Below are 19,211 nucleotides of genomic sequence, written 5' to 3'. Positions count from 1 at the left end.
AACTCCCTAGAGTAATATTTTATAACCCAGTTTTTTTATATATATACAAGCAATGAACAATGTAAAAATGAAATAGAGAAAAACCACTCCATTAATATAACAGCAAAAAGAATATTAGTAATGTATTTAACAAAAGCAGTGCAAGACTTATACACTGCAATCAATCTACAAATTCCATTGAAAGAAATTAAAGAAGACATAAATAAATAGCAAGATATACCATGTTTATAATCCAAAAAACTCAAAGTTGTTAAGACGGCAATAGTCCCCGAACTGCTGTACAGACCGAACAGAATACCTATTGACTGCAGAAAATGACAGTCTGATCAACTGAATGCAGAGCAGTGAAAAGCATCTTGAAAGAGAAGAATAAAGTTGGAGCACTTGGACTGAACAATTTCAAACACACTACGAAGCCATAGTAACCCAGTAATCCAGTATGGAGAGACACAAAAATATAAATAGAAACCTACCGAACAGAATCCAGAGCTGAAAAATAAACCTATACATTTATCGTCAAGCGATTTTCAACAAGGATGCTGAAGAGAACAACTAGCAAGGGAAAGAGAGCCTTTTCAACGGGGCTTAGACAACTGGATATTCATATGCAAAGGAATAAAAGTGGGACCATTATCCCACTCTTGGACCATACCAAAAACAAAGTGCAAATGGATTACAGACCTAAACGTAAGAGTTAAAATTATAAAAGCAAAACCTGGAAGAAAACATGGATGTAAGCCTCGGTAATGCCAGATTAGGCAACGGTTTCTTAGCCAGGACACCAAAAGCACCAAACAACAAAAGAAAAAAGACATCAGCTGTGAACCTATCAAATTAAAACCTCTTGTGCTGTAAAAACACACAAGAAAGTAAAAAAACACCCATCAATGGGAGGGTTATTTGCAAATCATGCATATCTGCTAAAAATCTTGTACCCAGAATATACATAAAGAACACTTGCAATTCAGTAACAAAACCACAAAATCCAATTCAAAAGCAGACAAAGGATTTAAATAGACATTTCTCCAAAGGCATCAAATTGGCCCCAAAGCACAGGAAAGACGTTCAATATCACTAGTCCTCAGGGAACACAAATCAAAACCACCACGAGTTACCACCTCACACGCCAGGATGGCTGTGACCAAAAGGACAGATGGAAGCAAGTGCTGGTGAGGCTGCGGAGAAGTCAGAACCTTCATTTACTGCTGGTGGGAACGTAACGTCGGATAGCCCCTTTGGAAAACAGTTTGGCAGTTCCTCGAAAGGTGACAGAAAGGCGTTCCCTGGTGGCGCAGCAGGTTAAGGATCTGGCACGGGCGCCACCACAGGAGAAAACAGTGAGTCACAGCCTACGACACAGTGACGCACACCCTACAACCCAGTATGATCTACCCCGGGTGTTCAGCCAAGAGAAACGGACACGTCCACACAGACACCTGGACCAATGTTCATGGCAGCAAAGACGCAGAGACAACTTCCTCGAAGGAGGAACTCATTAACAGAACGTGACACACCCATACAAGGGAATATTACTCAGGCATAAAAAAGAATGTATTCTAGGAGTTCCTGCTGTGGCACAGTGGGTTAAGAATCCGACTGCAGCAGCTTGGGTCACTATGGAGGCATGGGCTAGACCCCCAGCAGTGGGTTAGAGGATCTGGCATTGCCTGATCCCTGGCCCAGGAACTTCTGCGGGGCAGCCATTCAAAACAAAAACAAAAACAAAACAAAAAAAGAGACATATATTCTACAACCTGGATGAACCCTGATACCATTTTTATGAAATGTCCAAAATGGGCAAATCTACAGAGACAGAAGATGAATGAGTGGCTGCTCAGGGTTGGGTGGACGGTGGCAGAATGAGGAGTGAATGCAATGCGTACAGGGTTTCTTTTGGGGGTGAAAAAAAGTTCTAGAATTAGATAGATAGCGGCGATGGTTGCATAACCCTGTGAATAAATTAAAACCAAACGAACTGTACACTTTCCATGGGTGAATTTTATGGTCGGTGAGTTACATCTCAATACAGTTGCTCGAACTTTTTTAGGAAAGTTAAGCGGCTTGCAGTGGACGTAAGAGACCAGGACACGGCACACACGACACGGCAGACACACTCCCTGCGCGTTCTGGCCTCGGCGGCCACCTCCTTCACAGAAGCTCGGGAGCAGGCGTCAGCGTTTCTCACTGCGACCACGTTCTCAGCCCACGGAGCACAATGGAGGCCATCGGAATGCGGACGCTCAACGTGCTTATTTGTGGCCGCTAATGACCTTGACCCTGGAGGTCATCTTATTCATTATCTCGGTTCGAGTAAGCGATGGGTCTCAATGATAAAAACACGCCCAAACCTAACTCTTAGTAGCCGTACATCTTCCCTAATTTCAACACGAAATGCACTGTCTCTAATCTCCTTGACCTCGCGCAAGCCCCCAGGGCTGTCGTTTTGGTGATGGTGGTAGCGTGAAGAGGGAGCTGAAAGGGAGGAAGCGGCCGGCAGGGGACAGCAGGTGACAACAGGTGCAACATCCCTCCCAAAGTGAACGCGGCAGATGCTCTTAGAAAAAGAAAACAAGTCCTGAGCTTTACTTTTGTCCTTCATGAAAAGTCTTCCCGGTCTATTGGGAACAAAAGCCCTTATAAACTTAGAGTGTGCAGCATCACGTATCAAGGATACGTATCAAGTTCACAGCATGACATGTGAAGTACACATACAAAGCACGCGGCTAATGCATAAAGCACATGCATAAGACACATGGTGAAACGTACACAGTCCGCGTATAAGGAACACGACATAATGTATAAGGTACACAACATAACGTGTCGAGGGGTCGGCCTCCTGCTGCTGCTGCTGCTGCTGCTGCGAGGAGGAGACTAGCCTTTCCCGCGTCAGCCCAGTGCCGGGTTAAGTGCTTGGCTTACGGCTGTGCGCCAAGGTGTAAAGAAGGGAAAGGAGATGCAGCTTCTGGAGGCTTTCCCAGGCCACTTCTCAGGGTCCTCACGGGGCTCAGTGCTGCAAGGAAGCAACTCGCCCAGGAGGCTTTCAACCGTGCCCGTGGTAACGAGAGTCGCAGTATAACAGCATAACAGCACTGCCAGCCCCAGGACAGGCCTTCAGGGAGAGGGCCGAAGATCTGCGGCAAGACCAGAAGCTGACATGCAGTAAAAGAACATGAGGAAAAACGTATTATTTCCTCCCCTGAATTCTCAGTTTAAGGCGGGTGGCCCCACTGCTCTGAAATGCTGTCATACAGCTGGATGTGAGAACACAGGGCCAACCACGTAAGAAGGAACAATGCAGGTACCTGTGATGTTTGCTTGGGCCACGAAGGAAAACCCTGCGAAGGTGCAACCGAGAGAGGCGTGGGCCTAAAACTGCCACCCACCAGGCCCTCGGCAGGGCCCTCGCTGACACCTGGGCCAGAGCTCAGCTGCTATGCTCAGCAGCTGCCCAGGAGTTGAGGGATCTTGGGAAGGCTCTGCTGAGAACCCCACGAGGGCCACCAAGGCAAGATGCCATCTCAGCGTGATTCCATCGTGCAGCTGGTCCCTGCAGCCAGGCCCATCAGAGTCAGGGAACAAGCCAGCAGCTGGAGGACCCGGCTAGCCTGGCGCACCTGCAGTTCAGACTCCAGCACTCTGCATGACTGGCTTCCCAGGGGGACAGTGCTTCTCTCGAGGCCCTAGGAGCCACCCCAGGCTCTCATAATACCTTGGCTAGTCTCGCTACAAGAAGAGACTCCCAAGCAAAGGAGACACCCACTGGGAACAGAGCAGAGGAGCCAAGGGGACCAGAGGCTGCTTCGGTCGTTTTCAGGCCCATCACTGACACCATGACACAATTCAGGCGAGAACGACATGTTTGGAAAATGAAACTGTTCAATCAGTACCTACCACCAAGCATGAATTGCTCAAAAACCCAGCTCTGACAAATAACAGAAAGCTACCTGAAGAGCTACAATCCAGAGAAAGCAACAGAATACAGCACCCCTGGAACTTTGCTGCAAACTCTGCCTAGAGACCTCGAAACCGCAGCCCCAGGTTCGCAAGTGCAGTGGGAACATCTCAGGTGTCAGACACCTCCGTCCAGCCCTGCCCACAGCCACCGCGGGGCAGGGGAAAGCGCCCGCCGCCTTCCAAGACTCCGCGTTCCCACTGTAATAGCAGCTGGGATGATGTGGCTGCCTCGTGGGACTGCTACTCTGGCACACTGAGGCTTAATAAACCCTTTTTCTTCCAGGTCAGGCTTCTCTAGGTATGTGGAAGGCACCCTCTCCACTCCTGAGCTAGAGTCATTTTTTCTGACTCCCTGGCGCTGCCATCCAGTCCAGTGACGCTACGCCAGGCGCCACGCAAGATCCAAGGATGCGAAAGGGACAGACGCAGTCCCTGCCCTGGAGGAGTGGATGGGAAAGGGCGAAAGTGGAGGGAACCTGACGGAGAGGTGACATCTCAAAGCAAAGCCTCAACCTGTCTGTCACCCATGGGAAGAGGACCTGAGAGAAGGCAAGCATACGTTTATTACGCAAGGTCCTGCTAGCTTCGGTATGTAATTATAATAGCTAAAGTTATGGCCATCTTCTCAAAGGATTAAAGGCCTGCTTCTTGGCCTCTGGCTAAGATCAAGTATAAAAGGATTAAATCAGTTCATCCTTGTGACAACCCTACAAAGTGGGCACTATTAGTATGTACATGTTACCAAGGAAACCACAGCACAGAGCAGTTAACCCCTCGCCCCAAATCACACAGCGAGCAAGGGGCGAGGCAGGAGTCTGAGCCCAGGTGGCCGTACCGGTGCCCCAGCTCTGAGTCGGGACCCTGCACCGCCTCCACCCTAACGTGGCTCTCAGCATCCTCGGAGGACGTGCGACTACAGACCCCAGTTTCCAATCAGGACAGGCAGGCTGAGAGACGAGAGACCCGCCCAAGGTCACCGGCCTGATGAAGGCTCAGGGCAGGGCTGTGGACTTGGCTCCGACTCCACGATCTATTTCCCTTCCTTAATGAGGCCGGGGCGCTTGCTTCGAATGCAGAGTCCAAGGCCTCACCGCCCCCTCCTGAATGGGGCCTGGGAATCGGCATGTTCGGCCAGCACGTTAGGCTCGGCCCCCGCACCAGTACCTGTGAAGACGCGCGTCCCCAAACATGCTCTCTGAAGACCTGGAAAGGCCTGAGGGCCACTGCTGGCCATCTGCCCACGTGGGCCTGGCTGGGAGCAAATCAGGGCGGGCACCCCGTCCCTCTTCCTCCTCCCGCCCCAGCTTCTTCCACCTGCGCAAGCCACTGGCCTCGATGACAGGGACCCGGCACGCCTCGGGATCCAGTGACAGCGCTGGCGGCGTCTGCTCGACCCGGGCTCCCTCTTCACTGCGCTGAGCATCGCGAAACCGCTCCCCGGCCCCAGGCGCCAACAGCCGCTTCCCCCCAGGCCCTTCCCCCCCAGGCCCTTGCGCTCCTCCCCGGCGCCCGCGTGCCCCCTCGACCCGCAATCCAGCCTCAACGGCCGGCCACCACGGGTGCTCTCCCCAGGGTCCGGGGAGGGGCCAGTCCGAGGTCGGTCTCCGAAGGGGGCTCCCTCGGGGGCCTGCCCGGCCTCTCGGCGTGAGCGTCTCCCCTGTCCGTGACGTTTCTCACTGCCCAAAAGCCTGACCGCCGGCGCGAGCGGATGCCTTGGCCCGGAGAAGGACACTTGAGCCCTGAGAGTGACCAGCGTTCGGACGAAGCCTCCTGTCCCGCTGGGCTAGAGCCGCCACTGAGCGGGGACACACACGGGGCCCGACAAAGGAAGCCGCTACCCTGCGCTGCCCGCCCTGCACTCATTTCCTCAGCAACCTCTTGTGTGGCGGCAAGAGCTTAGGAAAGAGCCCGCGAGGGGGGCACGGGTGGGAAAGGGCCCCAAGCTGTGTGTGCAGAGAGCCTGGTTCTGTGCAGACTGGACGGCTCTGTCGGCGGTGGTCCGACCGCCCTGGCTCGGCCCGCCTCTCCCTCTGCCCAGGGCCACTACACACACCCCTGCACCTCCTCGCTGATGCCCACCTGCCGCCGTTCCTCACCCCTGGGCCCTGGCGGGGAGAAGGTCGGGTCAGAGGGGCGGCTCCTGCAGGGGAGAGCCTGTGTCCTCAACTGCTTCATCCAAGAGTCTTAGCAATCAGTTCACCGCCAGCTTCAGGGAGGGTCACCTTTAGAAGGAGTTCCCTGGTGGCTCAGTGGGTTAAGGGGCCAGCCTGGTCACTGCTGTGGTGCAGGTTCAATCCCTGACCCAGGAGTTTTTGCATGCCAGGGGCACAATCGAGGGGATGGAAAAAAGAGTTCCTTTTACTCCTTTGAAGTACCGAAACCAGAGTTGTGAAAAGCACGCATGTAGACTCTGCCTTTCGTCCCCTTCCTCCCCCACTGTGTTTACCTCTCAGAGCCCTGCCTGGACTAACAGCTCAGGCTCTGCTGCAGCAGCTCCCCTGCACAGGGTGTGTTCTCTGGCCCTCCTGGGAAATTCAACCATCCCCTAGGTCTCCTGACACCCCGGTCCCCCTGTCCCCACACGGCTGGGACAGCTGCTGCTGCTGCTGCCAGCTCTCTCTGTGTTCACAACAATCCTTAGAACTGGGCAGTGAGTTCGCACGTAGAAGGCGTGAAATAAATGTTAACTGGTTCGTGAACTGACGGCAGGAGGGCCCCTGAAAAGCCAAAGGGCCCGAGAAACTCCAGCACTGGCCGTCACCTTTAAGGTGCATTTCTTCCCCCCCAGAGGCGTGGCTGCCATAAAACCAAGGCAAGGGGGCTTTCCGGCATAGCTGCCGCCCAGGGGACTGTCACGGGCAGGCCTCTTCCTTCCAGAGCTCGCCCTTCTCCTGCGCAGCTCCTCGCCAGGACCTGCTGCAGTAACAGGTTCTCATTCAACACACGCCCCAGGCAAGGCTCCCCCCACACACCTGCCTCCATCCCGCTCGCTAGCTCTCGAGGCCTTTCTCCTCCCCAGGCCGCTTTTCCGCTCTTCCTTCCTGCCTCATTTCTCCGCCCACAGCCCTGTCTTTGGCCCTGTGGTGCCTAAAGATAAAGGATTACAGGAGGGAGGGGGGCAGCGGGGTGAGTGGGCACCACGGGCTTCGTGAAGGCTCTTCTCACGTCTACGCCCCGATCCCCTCCAAACTGCCAGCCCCCTTCCCGCCAGGGCTCCACGTACCTGGGACCTTGGATCATGCCCACGCCAGCCCCAGGTGCTGGGGTGCCGGGTCCAGAAAGCCCTTCCCGCAAAAGTGCCGAGGGATTGTGGGCCCGGTTGAGCGGAGAGGGGCCAAGATGCATTTTGCTGGGAGATGCGAAGAATTGCCGGGTGTTTTACAGGCCCCCGGAGGCTGCGATCCTCCTCGACCAGTCCCAAAAAAAGATGATTTTTGTTGTTGCCGTTGAATAATAACTAGAAAAAAATCAGGCTCTCTTCCCTTCTCGTCACTGTCCACTTAGCACTCCCACGTCCTCCTCCCGGACTCTCCTCCCCAAGGGGCCTTCGAGTCCGGGTTTTCAGGCTCAACATCTTCATTCCTTTTCCTGCCAGATGGTCCTCTTCCACTTCAGGGCAGACGCTGTGGAGGGTGGAAGCTGGGCCTAAGTGTTTCCTGAAAGCCTAAAACGGGGTGAGGGCTTGCTAGGCAATTCCGGGCCAAGGGAAAGCTGCCGGCTTCCAAGCCAGTTTTACAAACCCGGACGTGGCTGTTTCGACCGGTCTGGAAACCCAGCCTCTGGGCGAGGGGCCTGAGCACCTCGTGCCCCCTGCCCCGCCAAGAGCCCTGCCCTCGCTCCCTGGGGCTGGGATCACGACTCCCAGGCCCCAGGCCCCTCTCACAGCAGGGCCCGCCCTCGGCCCAGCTGAGCAGAGCTAACTGCCATTTCCTGCACATGCCGGGAATGTTCGGGCCTCGGGGCTTTTGGAGTCAACCAGCCCCTTTCATCTCCGTCCTCCACCTCCATTCCTCCCTAAATACCCAGTTCAAATGTCAACGTCTTTCTGAAGCCTCTTCTGCTCCCGTCCTGGCCTCATTCTCACCCTTCCCATGCTCTCCGGCCTAGCGGACCTCAACCTGACGCCTGCCTGCTCCAGAAAAGACACCACCCGCAAGCCGGCTTTCTCAGGAGAGGACTGGGAAGCAGAGCAAGGGCCGGCCAGGTCTTGGCACTGTGGCTCCCCCGGCCGTGGCGTGGGGAGAAGCCCCACCTCACCATGAGGACCCGAAGACCAGGGAGCGGCCAGGTAGGAAGCACCAAGAGGGGACACACCTCCAGTGGCTCCGCGCCAACCCTCAGCCTCCAGACGCTCCCTCGGCCTCACCCTCTTAGCTCTTAGGTCGGTGTCTATTTCATCAAGACAAGAGAAACAACCAGAGCAGATCCTCGATAGGCCACCACCGGCAACAGCACAGACCCTGTCACTTCTCTGCTCAGGACCCTGCCACGGCTCCCAGTTCGTCACAACGACCCTCGAGGCCTTCGGCACCTGGGTCCCTGTGGTCCCTCCGACCTCATTTCAACCGGAACGACTCTTGCCCCCCCGCCCCCCCCCCCGGCCACACTGTCTCCTCACTACTTCCTGAAACACACCCGACACCTGCCACTGTGGAGCCCCCACACCTGCTGTCCCCGTAACCAGAGCCTGCTCCCGCGTCTCCCAGGACTTGGGTCAGACACCATCTTCTCAGGGAAGCCCTTCCTGGATCACACGATGAAACTCAGTATGAAGAAATTACTATTTAGGAATCCCCATTGTGGCTCAGCGGTTAATGAGCCCGACCTGTGGAAGACAAAGAAAGCAGAAGAAAAACCAGGAGCAAAAAGCCAAAGAGAACTTGGAGCGAGCTCAGACTTCCTGCACTGGACACAGAAAGCAACATCCATAACGGAAAACACCCATCAACTGGACTCGTCTAAGGACTCTGTTCAGTAAAACGCCGATTAGAAAGTGAAAAGGAACCTTCACATGGGTGCACAGGTAATGGGGCTTAGCAAATTTGGGGGCATGAGATTCACAGAGCAAAATGATCAGGAAGTAGAGTAACCCCCAGACCACAGATCTCGGCCAGACGGGGGCTAAGTCTCCCTTTGGAGCAAAAGCTCAGTTCGGAAGGTCGCAGAGGAAAGTGCCCGTACACAGCCAGGCGCTGCGGGTTCTAAGTGCGTTTAGCTCATCTGTCCGGCTGTCACGTCTTCTGTTTTATGGATGAAGGAACCGCGGCTCAGGTGAATGGATGCGCGCAGTTTCCCGGTAAGAGGCAGACCGCAGCGCCGGGAGAGGCGGCCACTCGGCTCCCGCTCTGAAGCCAGACCACACAGGCCCGCCGGGCTCTGCGCCACACCCTCCTCCCCAGGTCCACCCTGCAGGCCAGCTCGCTGGAGACAGTGAGAGAAGGACACTGCCGGGGTCTCAGGCCTGGCCCCCAATTCCTGGTGTTAAACCCCATTTTTCCTTCAGTCCTCCAATTCGGGACCCTGAATCAACACCAAAGACACCCAAGAGGCTCCTCTCTCGCTCTTGCTGCTCCTCAGGCCTCTTCTCCCCACGGCTCTTCCCCACCCAGGGCCCGAGGCACTCACACACACAGACCCCTCAAAGAAGGCCGCCCCCAGCAATGCGATCCAGCTGGACCTACAGGCGTCTGTCCAGCCATCTGGCCGACTCCTCGAAGGGTTATATCGGGGACAGAGTTTGCCTTTTTCCTCCTTTAAGTAAAGCAACTGCTACTTGGCTGCTGTGGTTCTCAAACTGTGGTGCCGGGAGGACCACAGTGAGCTCACGGGGTGCTGCGAGCTCGTTTAAATCGCTAAGAGAAGCAAGAGCGACACCCACCACCTGTTGGATACCCACGGGTTCACAGTTTTCATATTAGACTGCACTACATTCCTTTCCATGATGTCATTTCTCTGTGAAGCTGGGTTTTCAGCAGCTGCTGTGATACCAAACAATGACTGTGTGAACAGCAACGCGAAACGGGAAACGGGGACGGCCGAGTCCGATCTCAGTCCCAGATGTGGGACGCCGAGCAGCCAGCGCCCAGCACAGCCCGTCGCGAGAGCGACTGACACCGACACACGCTATCAGGTCAATCCACGGGGGTCTGACCTCTGCGTACGGTAGGCAGTGATCACCACAAGTCTGGCACCATCTGCCCCCGTAGACCGCACCCACAGCATTTGGAGGCTCCCAGGCGAGGGGTCCCATCGGAGCTACAGCTGCTGGCCTACCCCACGGCCACAGCAACGCCAGATCCCAGCCACATCTATGACCTACACCCCAGCTCACGGCAACACAGATCCTTAACCCACTGAGCACGGCCAGGGATCGAACCCGCATCCTCGCGGATGCTGGTCAGATTGCTTCCGCTGCGCCACGACGGGAACTCCAATGTGCCCATGTAAAGTCATTACGACATTACTGACCACATTCCCTCCGCCGGGTACCGCATCCCTGCGGCTTGCATAACGGGGTTTGTACCTCTTAATCCTCTTCACCTATTTCATCCCCCAATCCTCCTCTAAAAATATTTTTCAATTTACATGTATAACTTTTTCAAATGGCTACTCAGTTATTCAGATTTAAGCACTTACTACATTGCTTACACCTAAATAATAAATAAAAAGAAAGTACTTCCGGGAGTTTCCGACATGGCTCAGAGGGTTGAGAACCCATCATAGTGTCCCAGAGGACGCAGGTTTGATCCCTGGCCTTGCTCAGTGGGTTAAGGATCCAGCGTTGCTGTGAGCTGCAGTGTAGGTTGCAGATGCAGCTCCAATTCGACCCTCGGCCTGGGAACTTCCATATACCTCCGGTGAGGCTGTAAAAAGGAAAAAAATTGTAACAAAGTATTTCTTTTGGCCTATGAGCACTGTGAAAACTTAAACATTAGAGGTCCGCACACTGAGAAAGGTTAGGCCGCCCTGCGGCAGGTGTTTTGAGGTCTCTGTGTCAAGGAGCCGAGGAGGAGCTTCCCAGGGTGGGCGGGCGGCCGGCGAGCTCTCAGCCTGTGGGCCGCACACTCGGGCTTCCACTGCGGCTGCCGGGGCCCCGGCCCCCTCTCGGCCCAGATGCTGTGCACATCTGCGTCCACTGTACCCCAGGCTCCCCTCTCAACTCCCTCCCGGAAGAGCTCTGTTCAGCTTGGACCTCATGACTAAAACCCAAGCCAGCCCAGAAGCCAGCAGGGGACTTCCACAGCCGCGGCCACAGACCAAACCATGATGCCCAGGGGCAGGGAGTGCCCGACAGCCCCGCCTCTGAAAGGCCGCGATGTCCCAAGACTCAGCTTGGGCCACTTTCTGTGAGGAGGGGGTTGGACAAGGACAAAGGGCTGGAAGAGAACAAAGCTACGGACCTGGAATTTGCTTTTTCATGCTAATTTCCTGGTAGGGGCGGGCAGTGACTCAGAGAATGAAGGGAAGGCAGCCCAGCAGCCAGGAGGGGGCGGGGAGGGGCGGAGCAGAAAGGAGATGCGAGTTCCAATTCCAGGATGAGCCAAACAGGAAGATGTTCTCAGTCTGGCCAAGATGAGGCCTTTCTCCTTCCATTATCCCTCGTCTGAGCCCAGGCTGAGCGGAGAAAAGCTGAAATGCAGGAGGGGCTCCAGGCTGGAATGTTCCCCGGAAATTCCTGTTTGGGATATTGCACTGGGTTCTCCTCACTGTCAGAGGGACAGACTGGGCTCACACAGCATCCTGAGGACAGCGAGCAGGATGAAGAGGGGAGGCCCGGCACAGGAAGAACGACGAAAGGAACCGAGAATGTTCACCCCGGAGAGGAGGCTGTGCGGGGGGGGCCTGGCACGTGCCCTGAGAATTCTCAACGACGCTCATGCGAGAAAGGGAGCGGATCCATTTCCTGTGGCCCCAAAGGGACCTCGGACAGTAAGAAGATCCAGAGCGGCCGAAATAAAGGCGAACGTCTCACCCTGACATTCCGACGAGACGCCAAGTTCTCCTTAGCGCCTAAGCCTAACCTCTCGGTTACAGACTAGGCTCCTGAGGACAAGGGCTGCCTTGTCCACCGTAACTCGCCCTGTTTAGAGTACACGGCACACACTGGGAAACACGCGTCAGGTCAGTGAATGACGCGGCAGGGACCACGGGGGCTGCAGCTGGTCCCCACAGTGACTCACTCCTTCAGCAAGGTGTCGGTTTGGTTTGGTTTGGCTTTTTGGCTGTGCCCGGGGCACGCGGAAGTTCCTGGGCCAGGGACAGAACCCGTGCCGCAGCAGCAACTTAAGCTGCTGCAGTGACCACACCGGATCCCAGACCCGCTGCACCGCAAGAGAACCCCTCAATATATATGTTTTGGGGGCCACTTGCCAGACGCTCAGTTCAGATGCTGGAGCTACAAGGGTGAAAGGAGCAGCGAAGGCTCGTCCTGCTCGCCTGCACGGCGGGTGCGCACAGAAGGCATGGAGTGGGCCTTCTCCTGTCGAGGTGCGCTGATCTTGGAGAGAACGAATATATTCTAAGCTGAGAGGGAAGAGGACCCCAAGGGCCATGGAGAACCCGCCTTCCATCACTGCTCCCACCCACGAGCCTGGAGATCTAGGCCCGCCTAAGACCGCCTTCTCGGCTGAGGAGAGGCCTCGGCTGAGACTGCCCTGTGCGGGGCGGGACCGGCCAGACGGGCGCTTTACCAAGGTCCCGAGCACCCGAGACAAGACGAAGCAGGCTCCTGTGTGAACCTGGGCCCTCAGCCCAGCAGCAGGTAAGTGTGGGCCGGTGAGGTCACAGGAGCTGTTTCTGGGGCCCCACAATGTCCCCGGCAGCCGCAGGCAATTATCCTGCCGGCGGGCCTCTGGATGACGACACAGTTACTGCAGAACAAGTCTCCAGGAAATAATTCCACCATCTTCTAGGCTGTTCTCAAGATACAGGCGTGGTTCCGACAGCTGAGGGCACGAGAGGGCAGCTCCAGGGCACCAGCGCCGTGCGGCCCAGACCCGATCCACCGCACAGACAGCAGCCTCTTCAGAGGGGCCCTTCGCGGCCTGCACACCTATCCCAATGCCTTCTCGGAACATTCCTGACGTTCCTGTTTGGAAACTGCCCTCGGAGACTTTCGAACATCATCTGAATTTTCTCTGAAGGAAGATCTGCATCTTGCGAGGCTGCTAACTCCTACAGAGCCGGGTCCCACCAAGGGTACACACGAGAGAAACGCTCTTGGGTCGCAATAAGCCGCCGCCGTCAGACATGCCGTGCAGCCCTGACATCAGAGGGAGGAGAACCGAGGTCCCCGAGCTCCACTTGTTAGGGCAGCGCTGTCATCACTCGCTTGAGGTCGCAGGGCCCTACGAGGACCCAAAAGCCCTCCGAACCGCCACGGAAAAGGTCTGTGCCCACCGTTTCAGGGGCCAACACGCTCCCCAAGTCCCGCAGACCCACCTTCCGAATCCCTGTCCTAAGCCACCTCCCCCGCAAGAGCATGCACAGCCCCGACGGGAGGCCCACGTCCTCGCGCCGCAGTTTCAAACCCGGAAACCGGCAACTTACAACGGGCTCTCAGGATCTGAGCAAACGCCAACTCCAGACCCATGAGACTCACAAATGCCCGCGACCCTGACGCTGCAGGGCGACCTTGTCTAACGTGGTTTTTCGCCAAGCGGAGCCGAAGACAATCCCCAAAGCGGCAGCAGACCCGCCTCCGCTATTGCCACCTGCCTTCAGCAGCAGAAGCGCCTTCGAAGCGCGGGCCACGGTCGCGGCCTGGGTCCTGGCCCTCCCGGAGCCCCAGGCTCCCTGGAGAAGTGGGGGGACGTACCTCCTCCCCCGCCCCCGGCCAGCCGGGACGCTCACCAAGCAGCTCCCAACACACAGAAAGCCTCCCAGGTCACATCTGACTCACGCGTTCTTCTCCGTGATGAGGAAAGACACGTGTCTGAGCTCTTGTGTCTTTTCACATTTGTAGCCCCCAATTAGGCCTTTCTGAGGGACGGAGCTGATGCATTCTGTGCGGTGACCTGCAATTATGCGTACAGGCATCACGGCCCATCCAGGCCACCATCGGCTGCACACACGCCGAGCTCAGACCCAGAGGGGTCGCTCGGCTCTCGGGGGTCCAGAGAACACGGGTGAGTGATGGGCCTCAGGGGCACACACCGCTCTTCCTTGGCTGCATGTGGGGACACTGTCCCTCTGCCCCCTTCACCAATCTTCCTCATCCACTGCCTGGCTCAGCACAGCTCACCCAGGGACTGGTACCTTGGTGGGCCCGGTGCCCACAGAAATGGACCACTTTGTTGGACTCAGTATATTACCAAGGCAACAGAAACTTAAAGCGACTTCTCCGGCTCCCCACAAACTTCTCACCTGAGGTCACCCCCACCAGCCCAGAGAGTCCTGTAGCCCACCGCTGTGGGGCTGGGCTGCGGGAGCTGACACGGGCCACCTCTCATGGCAGCCTCTCTGCCGCCAGCTGCAATGGCCTCAGTGCTCCCAAGGGCCCAAAGAAGAATCCTTCCCCTTGCGAACGCCCAGCACCATGGCTCCGCAGCGCTGGCCTGGCCAGGAGCAACAGAGTCCGATCTGTCCCTAAGGTACTAACTCCACTAAAAACTGGTTTCTTCCACCTAAAAGTCCATCGACAGAGGAATGGGTAAAGGTGTAGGACAGGAGTTCCCTGGTGGCCTCACACTTAGGACTCAGCATTGCCACTGCTGTGGCTCAGGTCTGATTCCTGGCCTGGGAATTTTTGCATACCGTGGGCAGACACACACACACACACACACACACACACACACGATGGAACACTCCTCGGGCATAAAAAGGGATGCAGTGCCATCTATAGCAACACGATGGACCCAGAGAGGATGCTCATACCAAGCGAAGGCATAAAGACAAACAACATGACATGGTACCGCGCATGTGGAATCTAAAACACGACGCAAACGAACCTACCTCAGAAACAGAGGCAGACTCGCAGACCCAGAGAACAGACCTGGGCGGCCCAGGGGGCGGGGGTGAGGAGGAGGGAGTGGGAGTTCGGGGTCAGGAGAGGCGGCCGGTTCTATGCCAGGCGGATAAGCAACGAGGCCCTGCTGTGCAGCCCAGGGGACTGCACTTGGCTTCCCGGGACAAACCGTGACGGAGAAGACCGTAAAAAGAGGCCCATCCACGCGTGACGGGGTCACGCTTCTGGACAGCAGGAGTTGATACGACACTGCGCATCAATCACACTTCGTTTCTAAAAGCAGTTTTTTTAAAAACTAGTTTCTTGAATCTTTAATGGAAGCTCAAATCCCGATTCCAAATATAATCAAAGACACTGTCGCCAGCCGGCCTAGGGCAGCTGGACGCACAATGAAGGCCCACACTCAGAGCAGTGCACACTTTAAGGAAGAGCACAATATCTCAAGCACGATTTTCTTGTTTTGTCTTTTTAAGGCCACACCTGCGGCCTGTGGAGGTTCCCAGGCTAGGGGCCAAATCAGAGCTACAGCTTCCGGCCTACAGATCCGACCCGTATCTGCGACCCACGCCACAGTTCGCAGCAACGCCGGATCCTTAACCCATGGAGCAAGGCCAGGGACTGAACCTGCGTCCTCAGGGATGCTGGTCAGATTCGTTTCCACTGCACCACAACGGGAACTTCCGCAACCATAACTACTTTGCAAGTTAGCCTTTTTCCCCAACGCTGGCTCCGAGTCCCTTGGAAGGCAAACATCTTTTCAAAAACACTTTGACCTGCTGCTCATTTGAGTCTGCCGAACGAAGCCCAGGTGAAAGGCAAGGTTCTCTCCCTTTTACAAAGACGGAGACGGAGGCTCAGGGAGGCTGTCGGGCGCCAAGGTTACTCACCCAGCAAGCACAGGGCCAGGTCTAGGGCCCCGCGTAGCTGTGTGACCCTGCTCTTCACACGGCGACAACTGCCAGGAGCTCCCTCTGGGGTTTAGCGTGAGAGCAAGAGGGACGAGGTGCGAGAGGTCCTCGGAGCAGCGTCTGCTCCCCGGTGGGGCCTGAGTCACTCCTGCTGCCGCTGCCGTGACTGTGAAGAGCATCACCCACCGCAGCCCGGCGTCTCCGTTCCAGCCTAAGGCTTTCCTCTCCGGGCTTCTGCGAGGACCCCCAGGAGGCGTCCCCTCTAAGCCCGCGTTAGCTGGCCATCTGCCCGCAGGAGCTGGCACCCCCGGCCTCACGGCCGGACAGCCCCCCTCACCTGCCGTGGCTTCGCCAGGCTCCCCGCCCCACCCTTCGTGCGGGCCCCACTGCAGCCTCCTGCCCTCCAGGGCCACTCGTGGTGCGTTCCCTGCCCTCTGGGGCTCGCCCAGCCTGCGGTCCCCAACTTCTCATTCGTCTGGACCCTTCCTGCAGTGATCCTTTGAGGAGCACCGGCTCGTTAGCAAGCACTGGGGGAGCCCTCCCTGCCCCTCGAAGACAGGAGGGGAGACGTGCGGGAGGGGGCTGTGCGGGAACAGGAGGGGGCCCAGGGCGGCAGGTGTTGGAAACACGATGCTGAGGGGAGCCTTAGAGAGTGACTTCTGGGCAAAGGGAGGCAGGGCCATTGAGAGCTAGGACAATAGCGTCTATGCAGAGTGACAGGCAGAGTCTACAGAACACACTAACCCCACTGCCAGCACGAGCGGTCGGGGTTGGAAGGTGGGCCCGCCCGGCCTGGGGGTGGCAGGCAACTGGGGCAGCAAGCACCCCGTCTGCTGTGGCCCGAGGGGCGTCACATCCGCCTTGGTCTGAGGGGCATCGTGACCCCCTGGCATGCTCGCCAGGTACCGATTTTAAATGCAAAATCCTTTAACGACTGTTTTCTCTTTCCTTCTGTCTTCTCCTTCTAAAGAAGAGAGATTTATCCTGATTTTCATTTCTGCCCTGCTCTGAGCCCTGAGTTTTAGTGCCAATGCTTTTACGCAAATCCAGCTTCACGTCCTGAGTGAAATATAATTTCACAGGAATGTGACTCTGGAATGATCTCATTGAAAAGGCACATCCAGCAAAGGCCACGAGCAAACTTCAGTCCAGCCCATTCTCCCCCAGAGCCAAGGAGATCGCGGGCCCCTTTCCCTTAAATGGACACTGCGCCTGGGACCCAAGCAGGGCCTACCAGCTGCCCACGGACACTGTCCTGCCCACAGCCAGCCTGCCTGCCTGCAGATGGAGGCCTGGCCCTGAGCAGTGACCGGCACAGGGCATTCTGCACCGTACAAGGCCAGGCTCAGGACAGCATCCGAGCGAGCTGGCCTCGCCGCACGGAAGGCCTCTGGCCCCAGGCCAGGAACTACCAGCTGCAGCTATTAGCCCCCGTCCCCTCCCCGTCGCATCTCTGTCAGGCAGAAAAAGGCCAGAAACCGAGCCGCTAAGGGGTCCTGCCACAGCCACCTGCCTCCCCCACCTCTCGGAAACTGCTGTTACCCCATCCCATCGAAAGAGCCGGAAAGCAGTATCTGACTCTAAAACCAGACGGCAAAGCCAGGGGGAGGCGGGCCCAGCAGAGCTGAGACAGAGCAGAACTGGGAAAGAAATGACACACTCTGACGGACTTTCCAAAACTCTAGCTGAAAATCACTCTGCTGGAATCTCTGGAAACAGCGTCCTGACTCCAAAGCTGTGCCGCACGGCAAGGAGCCCGTGCAAACGGGCGGCCTGCAGGGTCCACGGGATGCTCTGTGCTGTACCCGCGACATCTCTGCAGACCGAGCACTCCCCCAACGCAAAGAGTGTCCCAAGGGGACGGTCTGCTGGGGTGTGCCCTGCGAGGCCTCTCGGGAAAAGAGCTGCCCGGGGTCCGAGCCCAAGGGCACCTCCACCAGCCTCGGGCTGGGCTGGGCCGCCCTCCCCTTCCCTAAGCTCCAGTTTTCTCGACGGGGGTGGCAGTGGCAGTTCCAGCCAGGACGGGTACTGAGCAGGCTAAATAAGATGTGGCCTGCAAAGGACTCGCCACTGTCCCCGGGCCTCGCCTCTGGGCAGTGCGGCTCCTCAGTCCCTCCTCGTGGCTGGTCCTGTGCCTCCTCCCAGGCGGCCATGCGTTGCCCCAAAGGGCAGAGGCCCCAGCCGGGGAGGGCGCACCTGACAGAAACATGCTCCTCCTCCCGCTTCCCGTCCTCCAAGGAGCCCGCGGCACCGCCAGGAGCCGAGCTGCGGTGCGCCTTCCCCGGGGCCTCTGGAAGGAAAGGCAGGCGACGACGACAAAGCTGGGCTCTGTCCACCAGCCCCGGTCAGGGGGGCAGGAGGAGAAACGCGTTCTCAAAATTGCCACAAAAGCTTCTTCCTCCCGCCCCCCAGCAGCGCCCCTGCGCCCCACCCGGGCCCCGTGAGACGCCGGGCCAGAAATCTGGAAATCGGCCAAGCCAGTGGCACAGTCAGCTCCCCAACGTCGAGGGACAGGCCCAAGGGCAGGCACCAGGTCGGCCCAAGCCCTGGAGCCCCAGCCACTCTGACCCTCTCACGGCTGCATGAGGGGCTCGGTCCCCAGCAGGACGGGGGTGAGCAGGCAGGCCCGGCTCCGGAGCCGACGGGCCGGAGGCCAAGGAGGGAGCCCGGGGGGGAAAGGCCTGGCTCTGGTGTCACATCACCTCTCTGGCGATCACTCCAAGGCCACCAGGTCCCTAAAAACTCTCCTCAGGCACAGCAGACGTCTAATCGCACCCTAAAAATTTAGTGTCCAAATAAGGGAGCGGTCGGGGCTGGAACCGCTGGCCTGTCCCCACTCCAAAAAGCCCTTCGAGAGAAGCAGTTCCCAGGCCTGGGATTCCGTGGACAGGCTGTGACCCTGGAAGCACTAACGGGCACGTTCTTGTGGCTAATCTCTCTGACCCTCCAGATGGCTGTGCTGGGGACACACCCCAGCTGAGGCCTCGGGACCTTAGCTCCTGGCAGGGACTGTGCACCAGCACAGCGGCCCAGCCGAGCCAGCAGCTCCAAGGACATGCTCTGGGAGCCGCGCTCTGGAAGAAGACGTCCTTGGAGCCGTTCTTATTTAACCAAGTGAGAGCCAAATATAGACAACTAGGAAGCAGCAAACTATGTCATCTTCTGGGCAGTTTTTCTCCAGCTAATCGCCTCATTCCAAGCTTACGACAATGGCCTCTGGTTACAGAAAGCGCCCTTCCCTGAGCGCCAGCCCAGGGAGGCCCCAGAGCAACGTGCAGCGTCCCTACCATCATCACGACGGCCCTTTGCTCGTCCATCTCAGGCCGCCGGCTCCCACCCCAAAGACTGAGAACCCGGAACCACAGCACCACCGTGTCATTCCT

The 19,211-nt window shown here is 57.2% G+C and overlaps 1 protein-coding gene across 4 annotated transcripts in view; it reads right to left on the bottom strand.

The window, feature by feature from the left end:
• The window catches only part of DENND2B (DENN domain containing 2B), a 141,823-nt gene that overhangs the window by 41,942 nt on the left and 80,670 nt on the right, over positions 1 to 19,211 (bottom strand). The window contains exon 1 of one of the 4 annotated variants that reach the window (XM_047752517.1): positions 7,178 to 7,353. The exons of the other annotated variants lie outside the window; for them this stretch is intronic. Coding sequence (XP_047608473.1) covers positions 7,178 to 7,299 — 122 coding nt within the window. The 5' untranslated portion in view covers positions 7,300 to 7,353. Of the gene's footprint in view, positions 1 to 7,177; positions 7,354 to 19,211 lie in introns of those variants that run through there. 4 annotated transcript variants of the gene reach the window in all.

This window comes from Phacochoerus africanus, chromosome 11 (assembly GCF_016906955.1).
Source record: "Phacochoerus africanus isolate WHEZ1 chromosome 11, ROS_Pafr_v1, whole genome shotgun sequence".
NCBI classification, from domain to species: Eukaryota; Metazoa; Chordata; class Mammalia; order Artiodactyla; family Suidae; genus Phacochoerus; species Phacochoerus africanus.
This window is presented reverse-complemented; position numbering and strand designations above follow the sequence as displayed.